The sequence below is a fragment of the Pseudorasbora parva genome, chromosome 4 (genome assembly GCF_024679245.1).
Source record: "Pseudorasbora parva isolate DD20220531a chromosome 4, ASM2467924v1, whole genome shotgun sequence".
In the NCBI taxonomy this organism is placed as follows: Eukaryota; Metazoa; Chordata; class Actinopteri; order Cypriniformes; family Gobionidae; genus Pseudorasbora; species Pseudorasbora parva.
In genome coordinates this window covers 40,124,587-40,141,212 of record NC_090175.1, presented here as the reverse complement: position 1 = coordinate 40,141,212, position 16,626 = coordinate 40,124,587, and the positions used below count along the sequence as shown (strand labels likewise).

At 38.4% G+C, this 16,626-nt stretch overlaps 1 protein-coding gene across 5 annotated transcripts in view; it reads right to left on the bottom strand.

Annotated features, from left to right (window-relative positions):
- gria2a (glutamate receptor, ionotropic, AMPA 2a) overlaps positions 1–13,217 on the bottom strand; it is a 58,205-nt gene extending 44,988 nt beyond the window's left edge. For 2 of the 5 annotated variants that reach the window (XM_067441760.1, XM_067441758.1), the window contains exons 1-2: positions 12,893–13,214; positions 12,545–12,685 (exon numbers count right to left, since the gene is read on the bottom strand). In XM_067441760.1, coding sequence (XP_067297861.1) covers positions 12,545–12,685; positions 12,893–12,965 — 214 coding nt within the window. In that variant the 5' untranslated portion in view covers positions 12,966–13,214. Of the gene's footprint in view, positions 1–12,544; positions 12,686–12,892 lie in introns of all 5 variants that reach the window. The other 3 variants (XM_067441759.1, XM_067441757.1, XM_067441756.1) reach the window with 3 other exon arrangements.
- Between the last annotated feature and the right edge of the window lie 3,409 nt (positions 13,218–16,626).

Here is a 16,626-nt window from a genome sequence, read left to right as displayed (position 1 = left end):
TTTTTCCTTCCCTCCAGCTGCATCTGTCATCCTCAATTCCTCCATCATTGACCCGGTCTGCCAAGCCCCCATCTCCACCTCAGTCAGGTAAACCAGCATCTCCACCTTGGGCCTCCAGGCCATGAATGCTGCCTTGGTCTGTCAGCCTCTCTGCTCTGCCGGATACTCCATGCACCCAGGTTCCTCCTCTGTCGATCAGTCCCTAGGGTTCTATCCAGCCCTTGACTCCTCCCATCATCGGCACCACCACTGTGTCCGTCTCCACTGACTCCTGCTGGTCCATCAGCTCCACGCCCACCTCCAATGCCCCCTTCCCTTCCTCCACAACTTGATTAATGATGGTTCAGGGTTTTATGGGGGGGGGGGGGGGATTACTGTAAGGTATATGTTCTGTTTAGGTTTAGTTTTCTCTCTGTTCTTGTCTTGGGACTAACTGTGTCCCTGATCATTAGATAATAAATCCCACACCTGTTTCTTTTATTCCAGTTATCTCACTGTTATTTAAAAACTGAGTTCTGTTCAGGTCATCATCCAGTATTGTCAGTGGGTGCGTTTACATGCACACCAGTAAGCTGATAACTCCAAAAAAATCAGCTTATTGAAATAACCAGTTTTCCCCGTTTACATGCAAACCAGTATAAACGGACAACGCAAGTTAACCGCGTTTACATGACTATTTATAAACCGGGTTATTTCCTTGTAGTGCCGGCAAAAAAAATTATGTCCATATATCTGACTCTGAGTTTTTCAAATGTTACGTCAGTTGTGATGTTAAATAAAGCATGCACCGTGTCAGCGGGAGATTTACGGCTCATATTATCCCATATGCAGTTATGCAGCGTTCTGACTGAAGCTCTTCTAGGCTACTTCTGCTGCATGAGAAAAGAGAACACCTCTTTACAATTTTCTGGGTCTTAAACGAGTCTGCGTTTGTGATATATGTCCTTATTTCATGCAAAACGCTAGCTCGCTCTGTCTGTATGCATTTAAATCTGCTCTAAGTTTACGTTTTTGTCACCTTTCACACATGCGCACTTCAATAAGCCGACAGAAAGCAGGTTAATGTGTATACATGCAGCGCGAAATCGAGGTAAGAGGCAAAAAACTACCTGTTCCGACAGGTTTATGCTTACACCGTTTATGACATTACTCCTAAAGAAAACGGGTTACCTCGTTTACATGACCATGTTCGTTGTCGGCTTATTAGACATAATCGGCTTAAGAACGTGCATGTAAACGCACCCAGTGTTTATGATTGTGTTTGCTACTTCTCCTTCATCTAGATTTAATTAAGACTTGTTATTCATCTTCTTCATCAAATGCTTGTATACAGCTATCCTGGGACAGATTACTAAACAAAAAACTGGAAATATCAGGAAATTATGAAATGAGTTTCTGCTATAATTTTATTTAGAAATTTAAATATGCTACTTACCTGACAAAATCATATTGCAGACAGTTTCAGATGCACCACCAGAATTACAGCCCATCAACAGAGCAACTGATATTTTGTTTTGATAGCAAAGTGCAGCTGATTAAGTTTGGTTTTCCATGTTTCACGCCAAGTAAAACTAAACCTGTTGCAACACTTTTCTTTAAAATTACTAAAATGTTGCATGTTACCGCCTTGTTTCATGTAGTTATGGTTATATGATGAATAGCCCAACTAACGTGACATTTCATGGAATTCCGAGCCACCTGCAAAGGTGTTTATTCATTCTTCTCTCAATGTCATAAGCACTTCAGAAATTATCAGTAGCCACATAATTCTTGGTAACAGACCATGCTGAACAAAAGGATTCCTTTCTGGAGAAGCGTTCAGTCTTCCCGCTCACAAATTCCGCCATGTAAATAGCGAATCCGCCACGGTGCAAGTGCAACTTGCTTTTAAAGGGAATGAGAGATGAGTCTCTGATTGGTTTATTGCATGTTACACCTAAAATACACCCATTACTCATTAAGAGTAACCATTGTTCCACCTCTCTCTTTTCTGTATACATTGCTTCTATCATTAAGAGAGGTATCATACCACTTCCCTAGGCATTTAGCTAGGTCTTCCTTAACTGATGGTATAACCTCTCCCTTCACTCTTTTCCATTTCTGATCATCATACTTCTTGACATCCTTGAATTCATTCTTGCCCATGCTTCCACATCACCAAGTTTCTTTAGGTTCCACCTAACTTACCTAACTTGTACATGGTTTGAAGTTGTTATAGTTAGGTCACCCTTATTGGAGGTCGACAAATGTTGGACTCCATCAATGTCCCTCTGGATTCCTTCCCTGCTACTGTTATAAGCAGGTTAATTCCCATGATAAAAAGGATATGGGAAATAGACCATGTTTCTCCCAACAAAGTTGTGGTGAACCTATATGGGTCCTTTATAAACTAAGCTTGCCTTAAAATGAGCTTAATTGGCCTCTTTGGCCTCAGGTTACACAGGTGTCTTTGTAGTCTACTGGTCTTTTATAGGCCAGAGGAGAACTGGCGCCCCGACTGAGTCTGGTTTCTCCCAAGGTTTATTTTTCTCCATCATGCCCTGATGGAGTTTTGGTTCCTTGCCACTGTCGCCTTTGGCTTGGCTTGCTCAGTTGGGGACACTAAAAATATGATTAAAGTTATTCAACTTATTATACAAATAAAATGTATGAATTAGGTCTTATTTAATTCTATAAACTTAAATACTGATCTGCCAACATTGTTGCTGTATGATAAATTAAAATAAGCTGATAACATCACTGTTTTCTCCAGTACGACTGTACAGCCAAATCTAATTTTGTCGCAATATTATCCTGTTTGACACTGTGAAGCTGCTTTGACACAATCGTGATTGTAAAAGCGCTATATAAATAAAGTTGATTGATTGATTGATTGATTTTATGCCCTCCTTTTAATCTGCACTTTAAATTTGCTTGTTAAGACTCTTTATTTCTTTTATCAGATGCAGATCTCTCTCTTCCTAATGTTGAACTATTTTTTAAGCGATCCACTGATCCCCTTTCTCTCCTCTATGCTGTAGTGTTCTCTGGCAAAGTTGAAGATTATCGTTGTCATACTATCAATTTTCTTTTCTGCTGCTCCTACTAAAACTACCTCTAGAACTCTATCAAGTTCCTGGTCTAGCTGGCTCCATCAATTCTTATTATTTTCTGGGGGCAATTTTACTAAATTAAAATTAAATCAGGAACTTAACACCACTACTGTGTTGCTCGGAGACTCATTTCTGATTTGACTTAATTTAAAAGTTTTAATTGGCGAAGCGAAAGTAGACAAAGTAATTGGCAATATTGTGTTTACAAGGTAAGTTACTCAATCCTAATTTTGTTTATTGAACTGAAAAGCAATACCAGCACAGCTGTTCCTATTGTACCCAGAAAAAACAACTTGCTTGTGTGATTTTGATTAATATTGTTATTTTTGCTGGAAATCTAATAATGTTTTTAACAACCACGTGGCACTGCCTATTTTTAAATAATTACAGAATTACAGTATCTCACTCTTCTTCTTTTTTCTCAAACTTGATGGATGCTAACCAAAAACACACGATTATTAATAACAAACGAACTGTGTTTTAAAACTTGCCTGTGATGGCACATAAATTGAATTATATACTGTATTAAGGCACCAAGTTGTGACATTACTCGACAACCAAGGACATGTGCGTGTCACACCTCTTAATAACACGTGACATCATGTCTTTTCACCCACTACTCTCTTATTCTTTTACTTTTGAACTGATTGATGGCTTCATTCATCTTCTGACAACACACAATCCTCTTTAACCTTCAAAAATATACGTAATGATCAGGTTATCCTTGCAGGCACACACATATTAATGACTTTAAAGCAGCCGTTTTCTCTGCAGAGCTCCAAATCATCACATCATACACACATTCCTCATTCAAATGTCAGCTGTATTCTCCTGATTAATTAACCCCTTTAAATGAACCCCCCACCCCACCCCCCTTTGTTTCTCAAGGTGATTGCAGATCGTGGGATTGAAGGACTGTCAGTAAAGGAGAGAAAATGCTCAGTCACTCGTTTTTCATCCTGTCTTCAGCACTAAATTCTCCACACCCCCTTCTGGACACGCTGATGTGAATATCTTTAATATAGCACACACACATACAACACACATACACATCATCATCATGCTGCCTTCAACAAGCTGGTGGTTGTGTGAAAGAAATAGCAGAAGTTACATAGAGATCATCTCAAAAATGCTGAGTATATTACAGTATATGTGTGCCAGCAGAAACTGTTATTTTCATGTGTCACATATAGTATACAAAAAGATTTACAGAATTCTGAATACAACGTTTTCGTTCACGTTTTTTTAAAGACCCACAACAATTTTGAGATTATTAGATATATTATTTTACTGAAAGCTAGAGTTTCATATTTCTCTTAAGCTTTTATACATATAAAGGTAATCTAGTAGTGGGAAGAAAAATATTTTACATGTATTTATAAAGTATACATTTTTCACAGTATCAATTGAAATACACATATAAATGTTATGCCCCTCCCTCACAAGATCATCTTGTGGCATCAAAAAGTTTTTTAAAAACCCTGATTTAAATAACTGAAATGGAGCATCAGTGGGAAAATTGTTTCATCTCAGAATGACTGGCTCAATGAAACACTACCATTCAACAGTTTGGGGTCTGTAAGATTGTTGAAAGTATATTATGCTTAACAAGGCTGCATTTATTGGTTAAATTGTTTTCTGTTTTAGTATACTATAAATTGTAATTTATTTCTGTGATGGCAAAGCTGAATTTTTGGCATATTAGAAAAGACACTGGAGAGTAATTTTACAATTACTCTCCAGTGTCTTTCTAATATGCCAATTTGGTGCTCATTTTTGTGTAAAGTTGATATAATTATTTTCAGGATTCTTTAATGAATAGAAAGTTCAAAACAACAGCATTTATTTGAAATAGAAATATATTGTAATGTTATGCATTTACAGTTACTTTTGATCAAATTAATGCATCCTTGCTAAAAAAAATGATTTAAAGGTGTCATGGTCTAGCTTGACATATATATTATACATTATACATTATATATATATATATATATATATATATATATATATATATATATATATATATATATATATATATATATATATATATATATATATATATATATATATATATATATATATATGTTAATATTTGGTACAGTAGCCTTTGTTTGCAATTACAGAGGTCAAACGTTTCCTGTAGTTTTTCACCAGGTTTGCACACACTGCAGGAAGGATTTTGGCCCACTCCTCCACACAGATCTTCTCTAGATCAGTCAGGTTTCTGGCCTGTCGCTGAGAAACACAGAGTTTGAGCTCCCTCCAAAGATTCTCTATTGGTTTAGGTCTGGAGACTGGCTAGGCCACGCCAGAACCTTGATATGTTTCTTACAGAGCCACTCCTTGGTTATCCTGGCTGTGTGCTTCGGGTCATTGTCATGTTGGAAGGCCCAGCCTCAACCTATCTTCAATGCTCTAACTGAAGGAAGGAGGTTGTTCCCCAAAATCTCGCAATACATGGCCCCAGTCATCCTCTCCTTAATACAGTGCAGTAGCCCTGTCCCATGTGCAGAAAAACACCCCAAAAGCATGATGCTACTACCCCCATGCTTCACTGTAGGGGTGGTGTTCTTGGGATGGTGTTCATCATTCTTCTTCTTCCAAAAACATTTAGTGGAATTATGACCAAAAAAGTTCTATTTTGGTCTCATCTGACCACATGACTTTCTCCCATAACTCCTTTGGATCATCCAAATGGTCACTGGCAAACTTAAGACGGGCCTGGACATGTGCTGGTTTAAGCATCTGACGTCTTAGTGTATTACCAACAGAAATCTTGGTGGTCCCAGCTCTTTTCAGGTCATTGACCAGCTCCTCCCGTGTAGTTCTGGGCTGATTTCTCAACTTTCTTAGGATCATTGAGACCCCATGAGGTGAGATCTTGCATGGAGCCCCCAGTGGAGCCCCCGAGGGAGATTGACAGTCATGTTTAGCTTCTTCCATTTTTTAATGATTGCTCCAACAGTGAATCTTTTTTTCACCAAGCTTCTTGGCAATTTCCCCGTAGCCCTTTCCAGCCTTATGGAGGTTTAAAAAAAATTCTCTACTGTCTTTGGACAGCTCTTTGGTCTTGGCCATGTTAGTAGTTGGATTATTACTGATTGTATGGGGTGGACAGGTGTCTTTATGCAGCTAACGACCTCAAACAGGTGCATCTAATTTAGGATAATAAATGGAGTGGAGGTAGACATTTTAAAGGCAGACTAACAGGTCTTTGAGGGTCAGAATTCTAGCTGATAGACAGGTGTTCAAATACTTATTTGCAGCTGTATCATAAAAATAAATAGTTTTTAAAAATCATATATTGTGATTTCTGATATACTTGTGATTTTTTTTTTTTTGATTATGTCTCTCACAGTGGACATGCACCTACGATGACAATTTCAGACCACTCTATGTTCTAATGATACCTAATGATGTTCGTGTGGTTTTTACATTCAAAAACATCATAACTCATAAGTAATAGGCTATTTTCTACACTGGTTTTGAGGCTCTCTTCTGAACGCTGTGTTTTGATGGGTGTGACACACTGAAGACTTAGAAGTAAATAGCCACAGCTAGGATTGGATAAGATTTGCATATTTAATGAGCTTCAGCATCCCTGTCAGTTCAGTTCCCATGAGGGAGAGATTGTTTTGAAGGCGGCAACCGGAATGATTTTTTTTACCACAGGGCTCGTAAACATCTTTATCAAACAAACACAATGATTTATTTCTCATCCACCCACTTTATATTAATTAATAGTATATTAATTGGAATATTAAGTTTGTATTACATGGCCTGCCCGATTGGTGAATATAAGCGCAAACCACGTGTGCGCCCTTCAAATGTCAAGTCAAGAGAGAGTATAACAGCACAGATTAGGAAAGGAATATTATTTCACTATTTGAGATTCACTGGCCATTTTGGTAGCCCGTCTGGAAACACACAGCCGCGTGACATGAGTCCAGCGTGCTAAAGTTATGTTCTGTAAGACACATAATCAAAACGATCTATAACAATGCAATACTATCACCTATAGAAACACGTTTTAATCACATAAGTGTGTTGCACCATTCCTGTCAGATCCAATATAGAAGGCCCAGCATTGTGTTTTAATCTCAAATTATGTCTGCAAATCCATTACCTGAGACTTGTTTACAAACGATTCCGCAATTATATAAAGCAAACAGACGTACATTGTCTTCCCCACATGAGCTGGAACTTCATTAAAAATACATTCTAAAGAGTATCACACATTCCTAATATTAGGATCCGAAGGAAGCTTATGCAGCGACTGTGTTCTTCCATAATCAGGAATAGCATCTTGCTAACTTCGGCATGTTTATTGCTGCTGGCTAGCTTGATTCAAAGAGCTCCATGAGTCGGTGGGCGGGGCTACTGAACAACATGTGCTTATTATTCTGTAGAGGCGGTGTTTCGCAACACGATGACGTATAGATGTGCACACGATTGTTTTCTGGCCTGGTGTCTATAAAAGCTTTTCTTTGACTAACAAGGAAGTTTTCAGCTCTGAAACTTACATGATATTCTTATATGACCTTTTATCTATCAAAAGCTCAATGGAAAGTTGATTTCTCAATTCATCACCCCTTTAAAAAATAGAATAAAAAATATCCATAATGTCCAGTCAGTCAGTCAGTCATTATTGCAGAAAAGTGTAATCACCCTGAAGGGGTTTCAATTTTAATAAATGACTGGCTGAGTGCTGACTGTACGTTATGCCATTTATTACAGAGCTACCGGTATTTAACAAATAAATAAATAAATGCCCATAAATATTGATCTGAGTTCTATAATGTGACAAGAAAGGATCTAGCGAGTGATACACGAGTCATGAAACAAGCATGGGAAAAATCAGTTGCCTGGTAAACCAGACAAATAAGTTAACCTAATAATACTGCGATTAACCAACCATAATCAAATAATCCACAGAGCTGTGGTATGTTACAATCGCTGATGCGTCACAATAAAGGGTTGTTGTTGTATATGGTGGTAGCGTGTCATATCTGGCGGGAAGCTGGAGGCATAGTATAATCAGTGTTAACATTAATGTGTTATTCAGTCTTTTGAAGAAAGGCTTCTGTGTTCCAGGAACACAAACTCTAACATCATCAAGGAATATGCATAAGCAAATGGGACTATCCAAAAACAAACATTTCGTTGACATTGTTTGAGACTGCTGCACACTGAAGAATACACAACATATAACAGCAACAACAATGCTAAAACCTTTCTAGGGCACATATCTGTCAATAGAAGATGGGTCTCCGATGAGTCACTTCAACCACCTCAAGGCTACAAACAAGCGATAACAGAGTGCATGTTACACCATAAATGTGTTTTTTGCTACGGCAGACCATAAAATGTCTAAATAGTTGGCTTTTCTGGCAGTGCGTTTCTTATGATAATGCTTATTTATTTCAAAGAAAATCCTGCTCAGTGCCATCCTTATATATATCTGCATGTGAATGAGCTTGGGTGACAACTAACACCGAAGGAAATCCCTTGTGTGCGATAAACATACAGTACAACATTATAGGTCTAAGCATGTTTGCATATAGCGTGACAAAATAATAGGCCTATTCATCTTTCAGGTGCTCTGAATAGAGATTTTCTATGCAGTCACAGCTCGCCATTCCACACAATCAAATGCCTACACAATTTCCATAATGTTTTGTATGCGTACCTTGGCCTGAAGTATCATTGAGTTTTTGTGTGTGTGATGTGTGTATGTGGGACGGGTGTGTGGGAGTGGGCAGGCCATTCACATGAATCAGCGGCTGTTCAAGCCACTGAGACTGACTTGTCGCAGTGAAGCTCACATTGTGAAGCATCAGTGTTTGACATCAAAAGGAGCCATGCCCACTGAGAGACAACTCATTCAGGTTATTGAATTGGGTGAAAACTGCACTAAAGAGGCCAAATCTAGTGTCTCCAGGGATCAGATTTGCTCGATTCTGTCTTCAAATAGATCAGTCAAGCAATGTGTTTGATTGCTAGTGTAAAATAGTATAATTTTGATTGCATAGATTTCTATTTAGAAATTGTTTTATTATTTACTGTACAATCGTTCAACAAAACGTAACATATCTATAGAATATTAATCATTCATCAAAAGCCTGTTGTTAGATTCCAAAGCGGGGATGAGAGGTCTGACTCATTTCTGAGAATCGGATCATGTCAACAGTTTGTTTCAAAAACAAAAAAATATAAATAATTTATTTGCAATATGATGTAAATATATCGTAGCAGGGTTTTTTGACATTCTGATGTGACATATTATAAATACTCTAAAATGTATGCATCGAAATGTATCTTAAATGTAATGTAAAATCTATGTTAAGTCTATGTTTTTTCCCAGTTCAGTCTGTTGCAGCCATGATTCAGCTCATAAATGTATATATAAACACACACACACACACACACACACACACGTGCGGAATTATTTGTTAATAACACATTGATTTTCTGATCATATTTTTGTTTCAGTTACATTTTACTAATTCCAAACCACATTAATCCTAATAACTACTATTCATTTGGTTTTTAATCATTTATGATATATAATTGTTCATGAAGGCTAGAAATGGAAAAACACCTTATATTCAGGTGTGCAGAATTATTAGGCACATATTCTTTTACAGATAAAATGATCCAAAAAAAGAGATTTAACTCAGACTAAAAATGCAAAAATTATTCATTATCATACTAATGCAATACCAGAAATTGCAGTTAAGGCATGACCATTGGACAGTGAAATGCTTATTGGGTTAGCAGGGTCAGACAAAAACAGGAGGCGAAGAAAAGACACATTAACTGCAAAAGAATTAAGATTTCACCATAAGAATCACCATTTTCCAGAACAGCAACTTACCCAGAGTCTCTAGAGGTGCAAGGTGTCAGGATCTCAGAGACTTAAGTTGGGTAAAGACTCCTAAAAAATGACCCCCACTTTAGAAAATCACAAGCTGAAGTGTTGTAAAATACATGAAGAATTATTGTTCATCTTCCGGAATCTGGTAGTAAGTTTTGGGAGTAAGATTTTAAAAAACGAACTCCCAAAACTTGCTGCCAGATTCTGGAAGATGAGTTCTTCGAGAGGATATGGTGCTGGTCCTTCAAGAGTCACTCTCAAATTGGCCTATATTGCCTATTTTAAAAAAAAAACGTCTTCCGTATTCACAACACTTCTTCAGATTTTACAACACACCATCGTTGTGATTCTACTCAAGTGGGAGTCACTTGGACTTAGGAGTCTTTACCTCACTTAAGTCTCTAAGATCCTAACACCTTACACTTCTGGAGATTCTGGGTAGGTTGCTGTTCTGGAAATGGTGGTGCTGGAGACTAAAGGGTACCTGGTTGTTTCACACTTAATTCTTCAAATTAAAGGTACTCTGTAGTATTTTTGCAGTAAAATATCCAAAAAACACTAGGCCAGTGTTATATATTTTGTACTTACAATATACTTACAATACTTACAATTACTTACAATATCCCAAATGTTTCCAGCTATTTGTAAATTGTGAGAAAATTGCTTTTTTAACTAAGGACCAGGACGTTTCAGCATAGCGTTTGAGCGAGTCGCCTGTCAATCACGTCATATCTGCGTTACCCTCAGTTTTATTCTGCAGAAACGCTTTTCTCTTAGCAGTGTGAACATGTCACAGCAGCGACGAGCGAACGCACACGTAGTAATTTCATAACATCATTTTAAACACACTTAAATGTATATAATATGATAAACAGAGCTGCTTTACCTTATAATCATGACCGGAAAAAGCGGAAGTGCGCCCGCCCGGTAACTGTGTCCCGTCCCATCATAATAAAAGTCCCGGTACTCGAGAGCCGTGTGTTCGGATAACAATCGCTCCAGCGGCCGTGCTCAGCTCCACAACACTCAGTCCTGCTCTGCTTCATACTACAGTAACGTTAATAACCGCATCCATCAACATGATTTCTGCCCGAGTCCTATTTTCCTCTGGCTGTGAGGTGAAGACCACATGTCCCAAGATACTGCACTCACACTTGGCGTCATCAAACTACGCCTTTGTTTAGAATAGGCGCCTTCCAGTTGGACGGAAAGTTGCATATTGCACCTTTAATTCTTAATTCTTTTGCAGTTAACATGCATATTTTCTTGACTCCTGTTAACCCTGCTAACCCAATGAGCATTTCACTGTCCAAGTCATGCCTTAACTGCAATTTCTTGCATTGCATTAGTATTGTATCCTTCTCATGGGCATTTAATAACCGTTTTCCTTTTCAGCCCAAAAAAGTGCATCCATCCATTTTAAGCTAGCTATTTTACTTTATAAAATATTATATATATGGATATTTTTCTTACACAAACACATTGCTTCACTTCAGAAGGCCTTTATTAACCCCAAAGACCCGTGTGAATTACATGGCTTCAAATTTTGAGCAGCCATTATAATGCTTGTATTAGCCAGGACATAGTTTTTTTTACTCTGATTGTGTTCATCGGAAAAAATACACCTAGAATGGTTGAGGGTGAGTAAATCATGGGGTAATTTTCATTTTTGGGTGAACTAACCCTTTAAAGAGATCTAACTCTAACTGACTCTAAGACGAACAATTTCGAAGAATCATGTGACAAACTCAAACGCACTAATAATTAATCGCATTTTCAAGGCGGCTGGCGTTTCATCGTTCAGCAGCCTCCTGGTCTTCATGCCTCAGATGTAAGACGCATGGGGGAGGGAAGCGCGCGGTCCATTTTTATGCCCTCGTGCCTTGCAAACGTTTCTCAAAAACCCTTTAATTATATATAGGCCGTCGCAAAATCTAGAAATTCAATCGTAAAACATTCAACGAGGAATGACACAAATACTTTCGAAGTAGGCAACCTGCTGTTTCATTCGCCATCGAATTGTGCAGATGCTGTAAAACGGGGCCATCTCCTCTCCTCCGTTACTGTGGAAACCATCATCATGCTGCTCCCGCGAATGCCAATTACCCCCTCCACCCCCACCCCCCAAAAAACTGGTTTATATAACGACCATCTTAACAACGCATAGTTTACACGACCAGACAGCCAGAACCAAAATGTGCCACAGTTCAGCCTCATTACAACCTAAAGTGCTTGAATGATAAACCAAGTGACTGCCCACATCCAGCCCCCGGTTCTTTCATGGGTTGCGTAAAGGAATATACAACGCCAGCGTTAATAATAGAACATATGTATGCAGGCAATATAGCTATCCTCTGTTAACTCAAATATGAACAACACAGATCCTGCCGTACAAGCTCCTGTAATATTTAATATGGCATGAATGCAGAATGAATTAATAATACAGGGAGGAACACTGCCTAGGCTATATGATCACACCTGTGCATAGGTAGGCTCATTTATAACAGCATCTAGATTGGTACTGTGTGGGGATATAATTCGTTCAAGCGGTAGAAAAAACTCAATGTTGACTTACAACAATTTGTTATGGCGAAGCTGTTTGCCACCTCCAGGTTATCAATGTGAGGAGTGAGGCGGAATTCGGCCGTGCCGAACTGGACCATTCCGATCCGAAATGCGCTGTACTCTTGATCTGCACCTCTGGGGAACAGGCCGCCTGAGAAAAGAATACAATAAAATGATTTATAATTAAATCCCAAGAAGAATCACGTCTCAATAGACTGATTTATCTCGTTTATCATGGAATTCTCACATGGTACCCAAGTAAAGAGGACGTTTATAATCAAATTTCTGTTATCAGACGCATGAAGTCGAGATTTGATGAGCGTGATCTAAAAGGCGTAGAAAGGTGGAGTGCGCTCACCGATTTGGACGCTCGGAGATCCGCCGAGCGCCAGTCCCCATAACGCGGGGAAGAGGAGACCCGACAAAATCATCGTCTTCTGCTTATCCACGCGACCACATCCACCAAACGCGCACTGTTCACAAAACAGCGGGAACCATACAGAGTCGACACATATTAGAATTAACCAGAGTTAAAGCGCAGAGGCTCTCGTTAGTCCGCGGTGCTGGTGAGGGAAAGAGCGGGAGCGATGATGCGGGAGTCTTGCCCTCCTCCTTTGCGGCTCCGTCCCTGAGAATCGTTTCAACTCAGTGGACACGGTAAGAATACTGATGAAGACGAAAAGAGCCGAGCGGAGCCGAATCTGCTCGTAGTTTGACCGCGCGCGCAGAGAGAGGCGCGCTCTCGCTCTTGGACCTCGGCTCAGCTGCTTCAGGAAATAGAATTGAGATTCGTGGATCTTATTCCTTTGTTTAATAGACTATATGTCTCGTGATTTCTTGTGGTTATGAGTTTATTGAATTAAAAAAGCTAATGTGTGTCCTAGAGGCAAAATGGTGACTGATGTTCCCCTGCAATCCGATAGTCCCATCTTCTGAAATACACACTGAATACTTAACCACCTCACCCAGAATAATCAATAACTGACATACACACATTACATATATTACTGGGCTCTTTGAGCTTTTTCACACCAATGACATCTTGGCAGAGAGCGAGATGGAGCCATGATCCCTGCGTAAAATTATTTGCAGTTGAACATGTATGGTAGCCTTGATGTAGGCCTACAGCTACTGTAATATGGTGCTGCTTGCATTTAAAACAATTATTAGCCTACTGAGTCACATGCATTTTAATATGAAAGGGACAAAAGTACAACATGTAGCTGAATTTGACTTTCTTCACTGTATCTTTGATGTTACAGTTATTTTGGATTGCTTAAGCACAATTTTCAAAACAGGGTTAGTGTTTTCAAGACTCTACACACAATTAGCACAACCACACATAGCGAAACGATACAGATCCTTTTCATAATTAAACACTCTTGTAAAAACTATACACTTCTGTTCATAAACCACACTTTGTAACCATATTAAACACACACGTTTCACATTTCTATACTCTCTTTGCACGAGTTACACTCTGCTGTGATAAACCTAAACACTTTTAGCACTTCTACTTCCCTATGATTGGAGTAGGCTACCATCAACAAAGTACAAATATAATATAAATCCACCAAACACAACACAAGACCAGCGTTGCAGACTGAAGAAACTCGCCCAAAATGTTGACATGAACATGCATAATACTGTAACAAAATGTCACTTTACATATAGTACTGTACACTGTAAAAATAGAGAAAATTTGACAGTCAGTGCCTTGATATTGCAAGGAAGTGACCACATGATAGATTTTTGTGTGTAATGTATGTTAAGTGTGTTTAGTGTTTTGCAAGTCACAGTGTGTATAGTTTTGCAACAAGTGTGAGGTTGACAATGTGCTTATAGTTGTGCAAATATGGGGTGATGTTTTGCTTCTTGAGTGTAAGGTTTTTTTTTACAGTTTTTTTCAACTGCTTACACACAATTTTTAAAACCTGACACTCAAACACCAGAACCACACACTAAATCTGCAAAACCATACACTATTTTTTGGCCTTTTATTCAGTTTTCAATTTCATTAAACACTTTTTGCAAAACACAACACACAATTTTCTAGGCAACACACAAAAATCTGACAGGAAGTTTCTTGATTTTCTTTTATAAACACAACTAATCAAAATGCCACACTAATTCATCAGTGCCTCACACTAACTCCTCACATGTGCAAACACTTGTTGCTTTACTTAACAACAACCAATCATAACTTTAGTAGTGGCCTATAAAAAGGCCAAAGGTCAAGTAATAGCTTTTGGACAATGGATGCAAACAATGCAGACAGAGTAAGAGGAGTTGTGGAGACACTGATGCTGCCTCCATCCAAGGTTGGATACGCCATACAAGAAGGTTCTTTCCACGGTGTCTGGCAAGAGGGAATATAGCATGTGACGTGGATGAAGTATTGTGGCCGGACCCAGCCCGGAGGAGAGATGGAGCCTAGATACACCCAACAATCTGCAAGCACACACATTATGTTTGGTTTTACACTACATGCTACAACACTACATATTTTTGATGTGTTTTTTCTTCTTTTCAAACTGTGTACACTAATACTACATTTTCAACCACAAAGAGCAAAAAAAATAAAAACATAAATAAAAAGTTTGGTTTCAATTTTGCTTTTGTTTTTACTTTATATATTCAACAGCTCTCTCCCAATTACATTCATTCATGTACATGTGAGCTTTTAAAAGAAGAGCTTTAGGTTTTGAATAACAGTGTGTATATGACAATTTAAAATATAACATTATGGTAAAGGTGTTTACAACGTAAGACAAATGTTTGCTTTTGAAATATGTTTGTGATATTTTGACTGTGTTGTTTCATTTTGAAAGAGATGTGAGGCATTTTGCATCTTGTGTGTGGAATTCTTGAATTTGTGTGTTAAGTTTTGAAAAAAAGAGGAAACCTTTGGAAAATGTGTGTAAGCAGTTGAAAAAAACTGTAATAGTGTACGACACTTTTCATTTTAGTGTGTAAGCAATCCAAAAAAACTGTAATTCTGTAACAAAATGTCGCTTTACATATTGTACTGTAAGCTTACTGTAAAAAAACAAAAAACAACCTAGACATTGTCTCTTCGCCTAGCTTGATCTGGCCAGATTTTCATCAACAATGTTGTCATTAGTAAGACACCTTGGAAAGAAACGTCTTGAATGAAGAATCCATCCTTGCATTGCTGCTACCTCCATCTGCTCACAGGCCTCCGCCTTGTCCTCCTCCTCGTCTTACTCTTTCTCTGACTCTTTCCATTGTGCTTGAAGACCGATGACCTCACCTGCTGCTTTTTATAGTGCTTATACACCTGATTGGTGTGTCTACAATTAAGCAAACAAGTGTCTGCACAGCTGATGACTGTGTTGAACCAATTGGTTGGATGGTGCGCTAATTTGACAGTCAGTGCTTTGGTATTGCAAGGAAGTGACCACATGATAGATTTTTGTGTGTAATGTATGTTAAGTGTGTTTAGTGTTTTGCAAATCACTGTGTGTAGAGTTTTGCAACAAGTGTGAGGTTGACAATGTGCTTATAGTTGTTCAAATATGGTTTGCTTCATAAGTGTAAGGTTTTGCTAATAGTGTACTACTTTTAATTTTAGTGTGTAAGCAATCCAAAAAAAACTGTAACTTAATATTGCATTTTTGGATATGCTACAATTGATGAGGACTTTTGACCTTGTGTTCAGAGAAATAGAATGAATCTGATTTGAATCTGAGAACAAATCTCCATTGCCCTTGTTTTGCATGAATAAGGTGCATTCTAACAAAAAATTACTGATTATAAAATAATGATGATAAACACATCATGATGAAACGTGTGTGTGTGTGTGTGTGGGGGGGGGGGGGGTCATGTTTTTGTTAAATATCAGGACACAAATGTGTATAATAACATGGGTATAGGTGTTACATGGAAAGGGTGAAATATGAGGGCATTACCCGTCCCTACTTTTTTAAATGCATAGGCTACAGGATGAATTTTTTTGAGAAAGTAAAAACGCAGAATGTTTCCTTAGAGGCAGGGGCAGTGTAAGGGGATAGAACATCGGGTTTATACAGTATAGAAACCATTAGGCTATACGTCTATGGAATGTCCCCA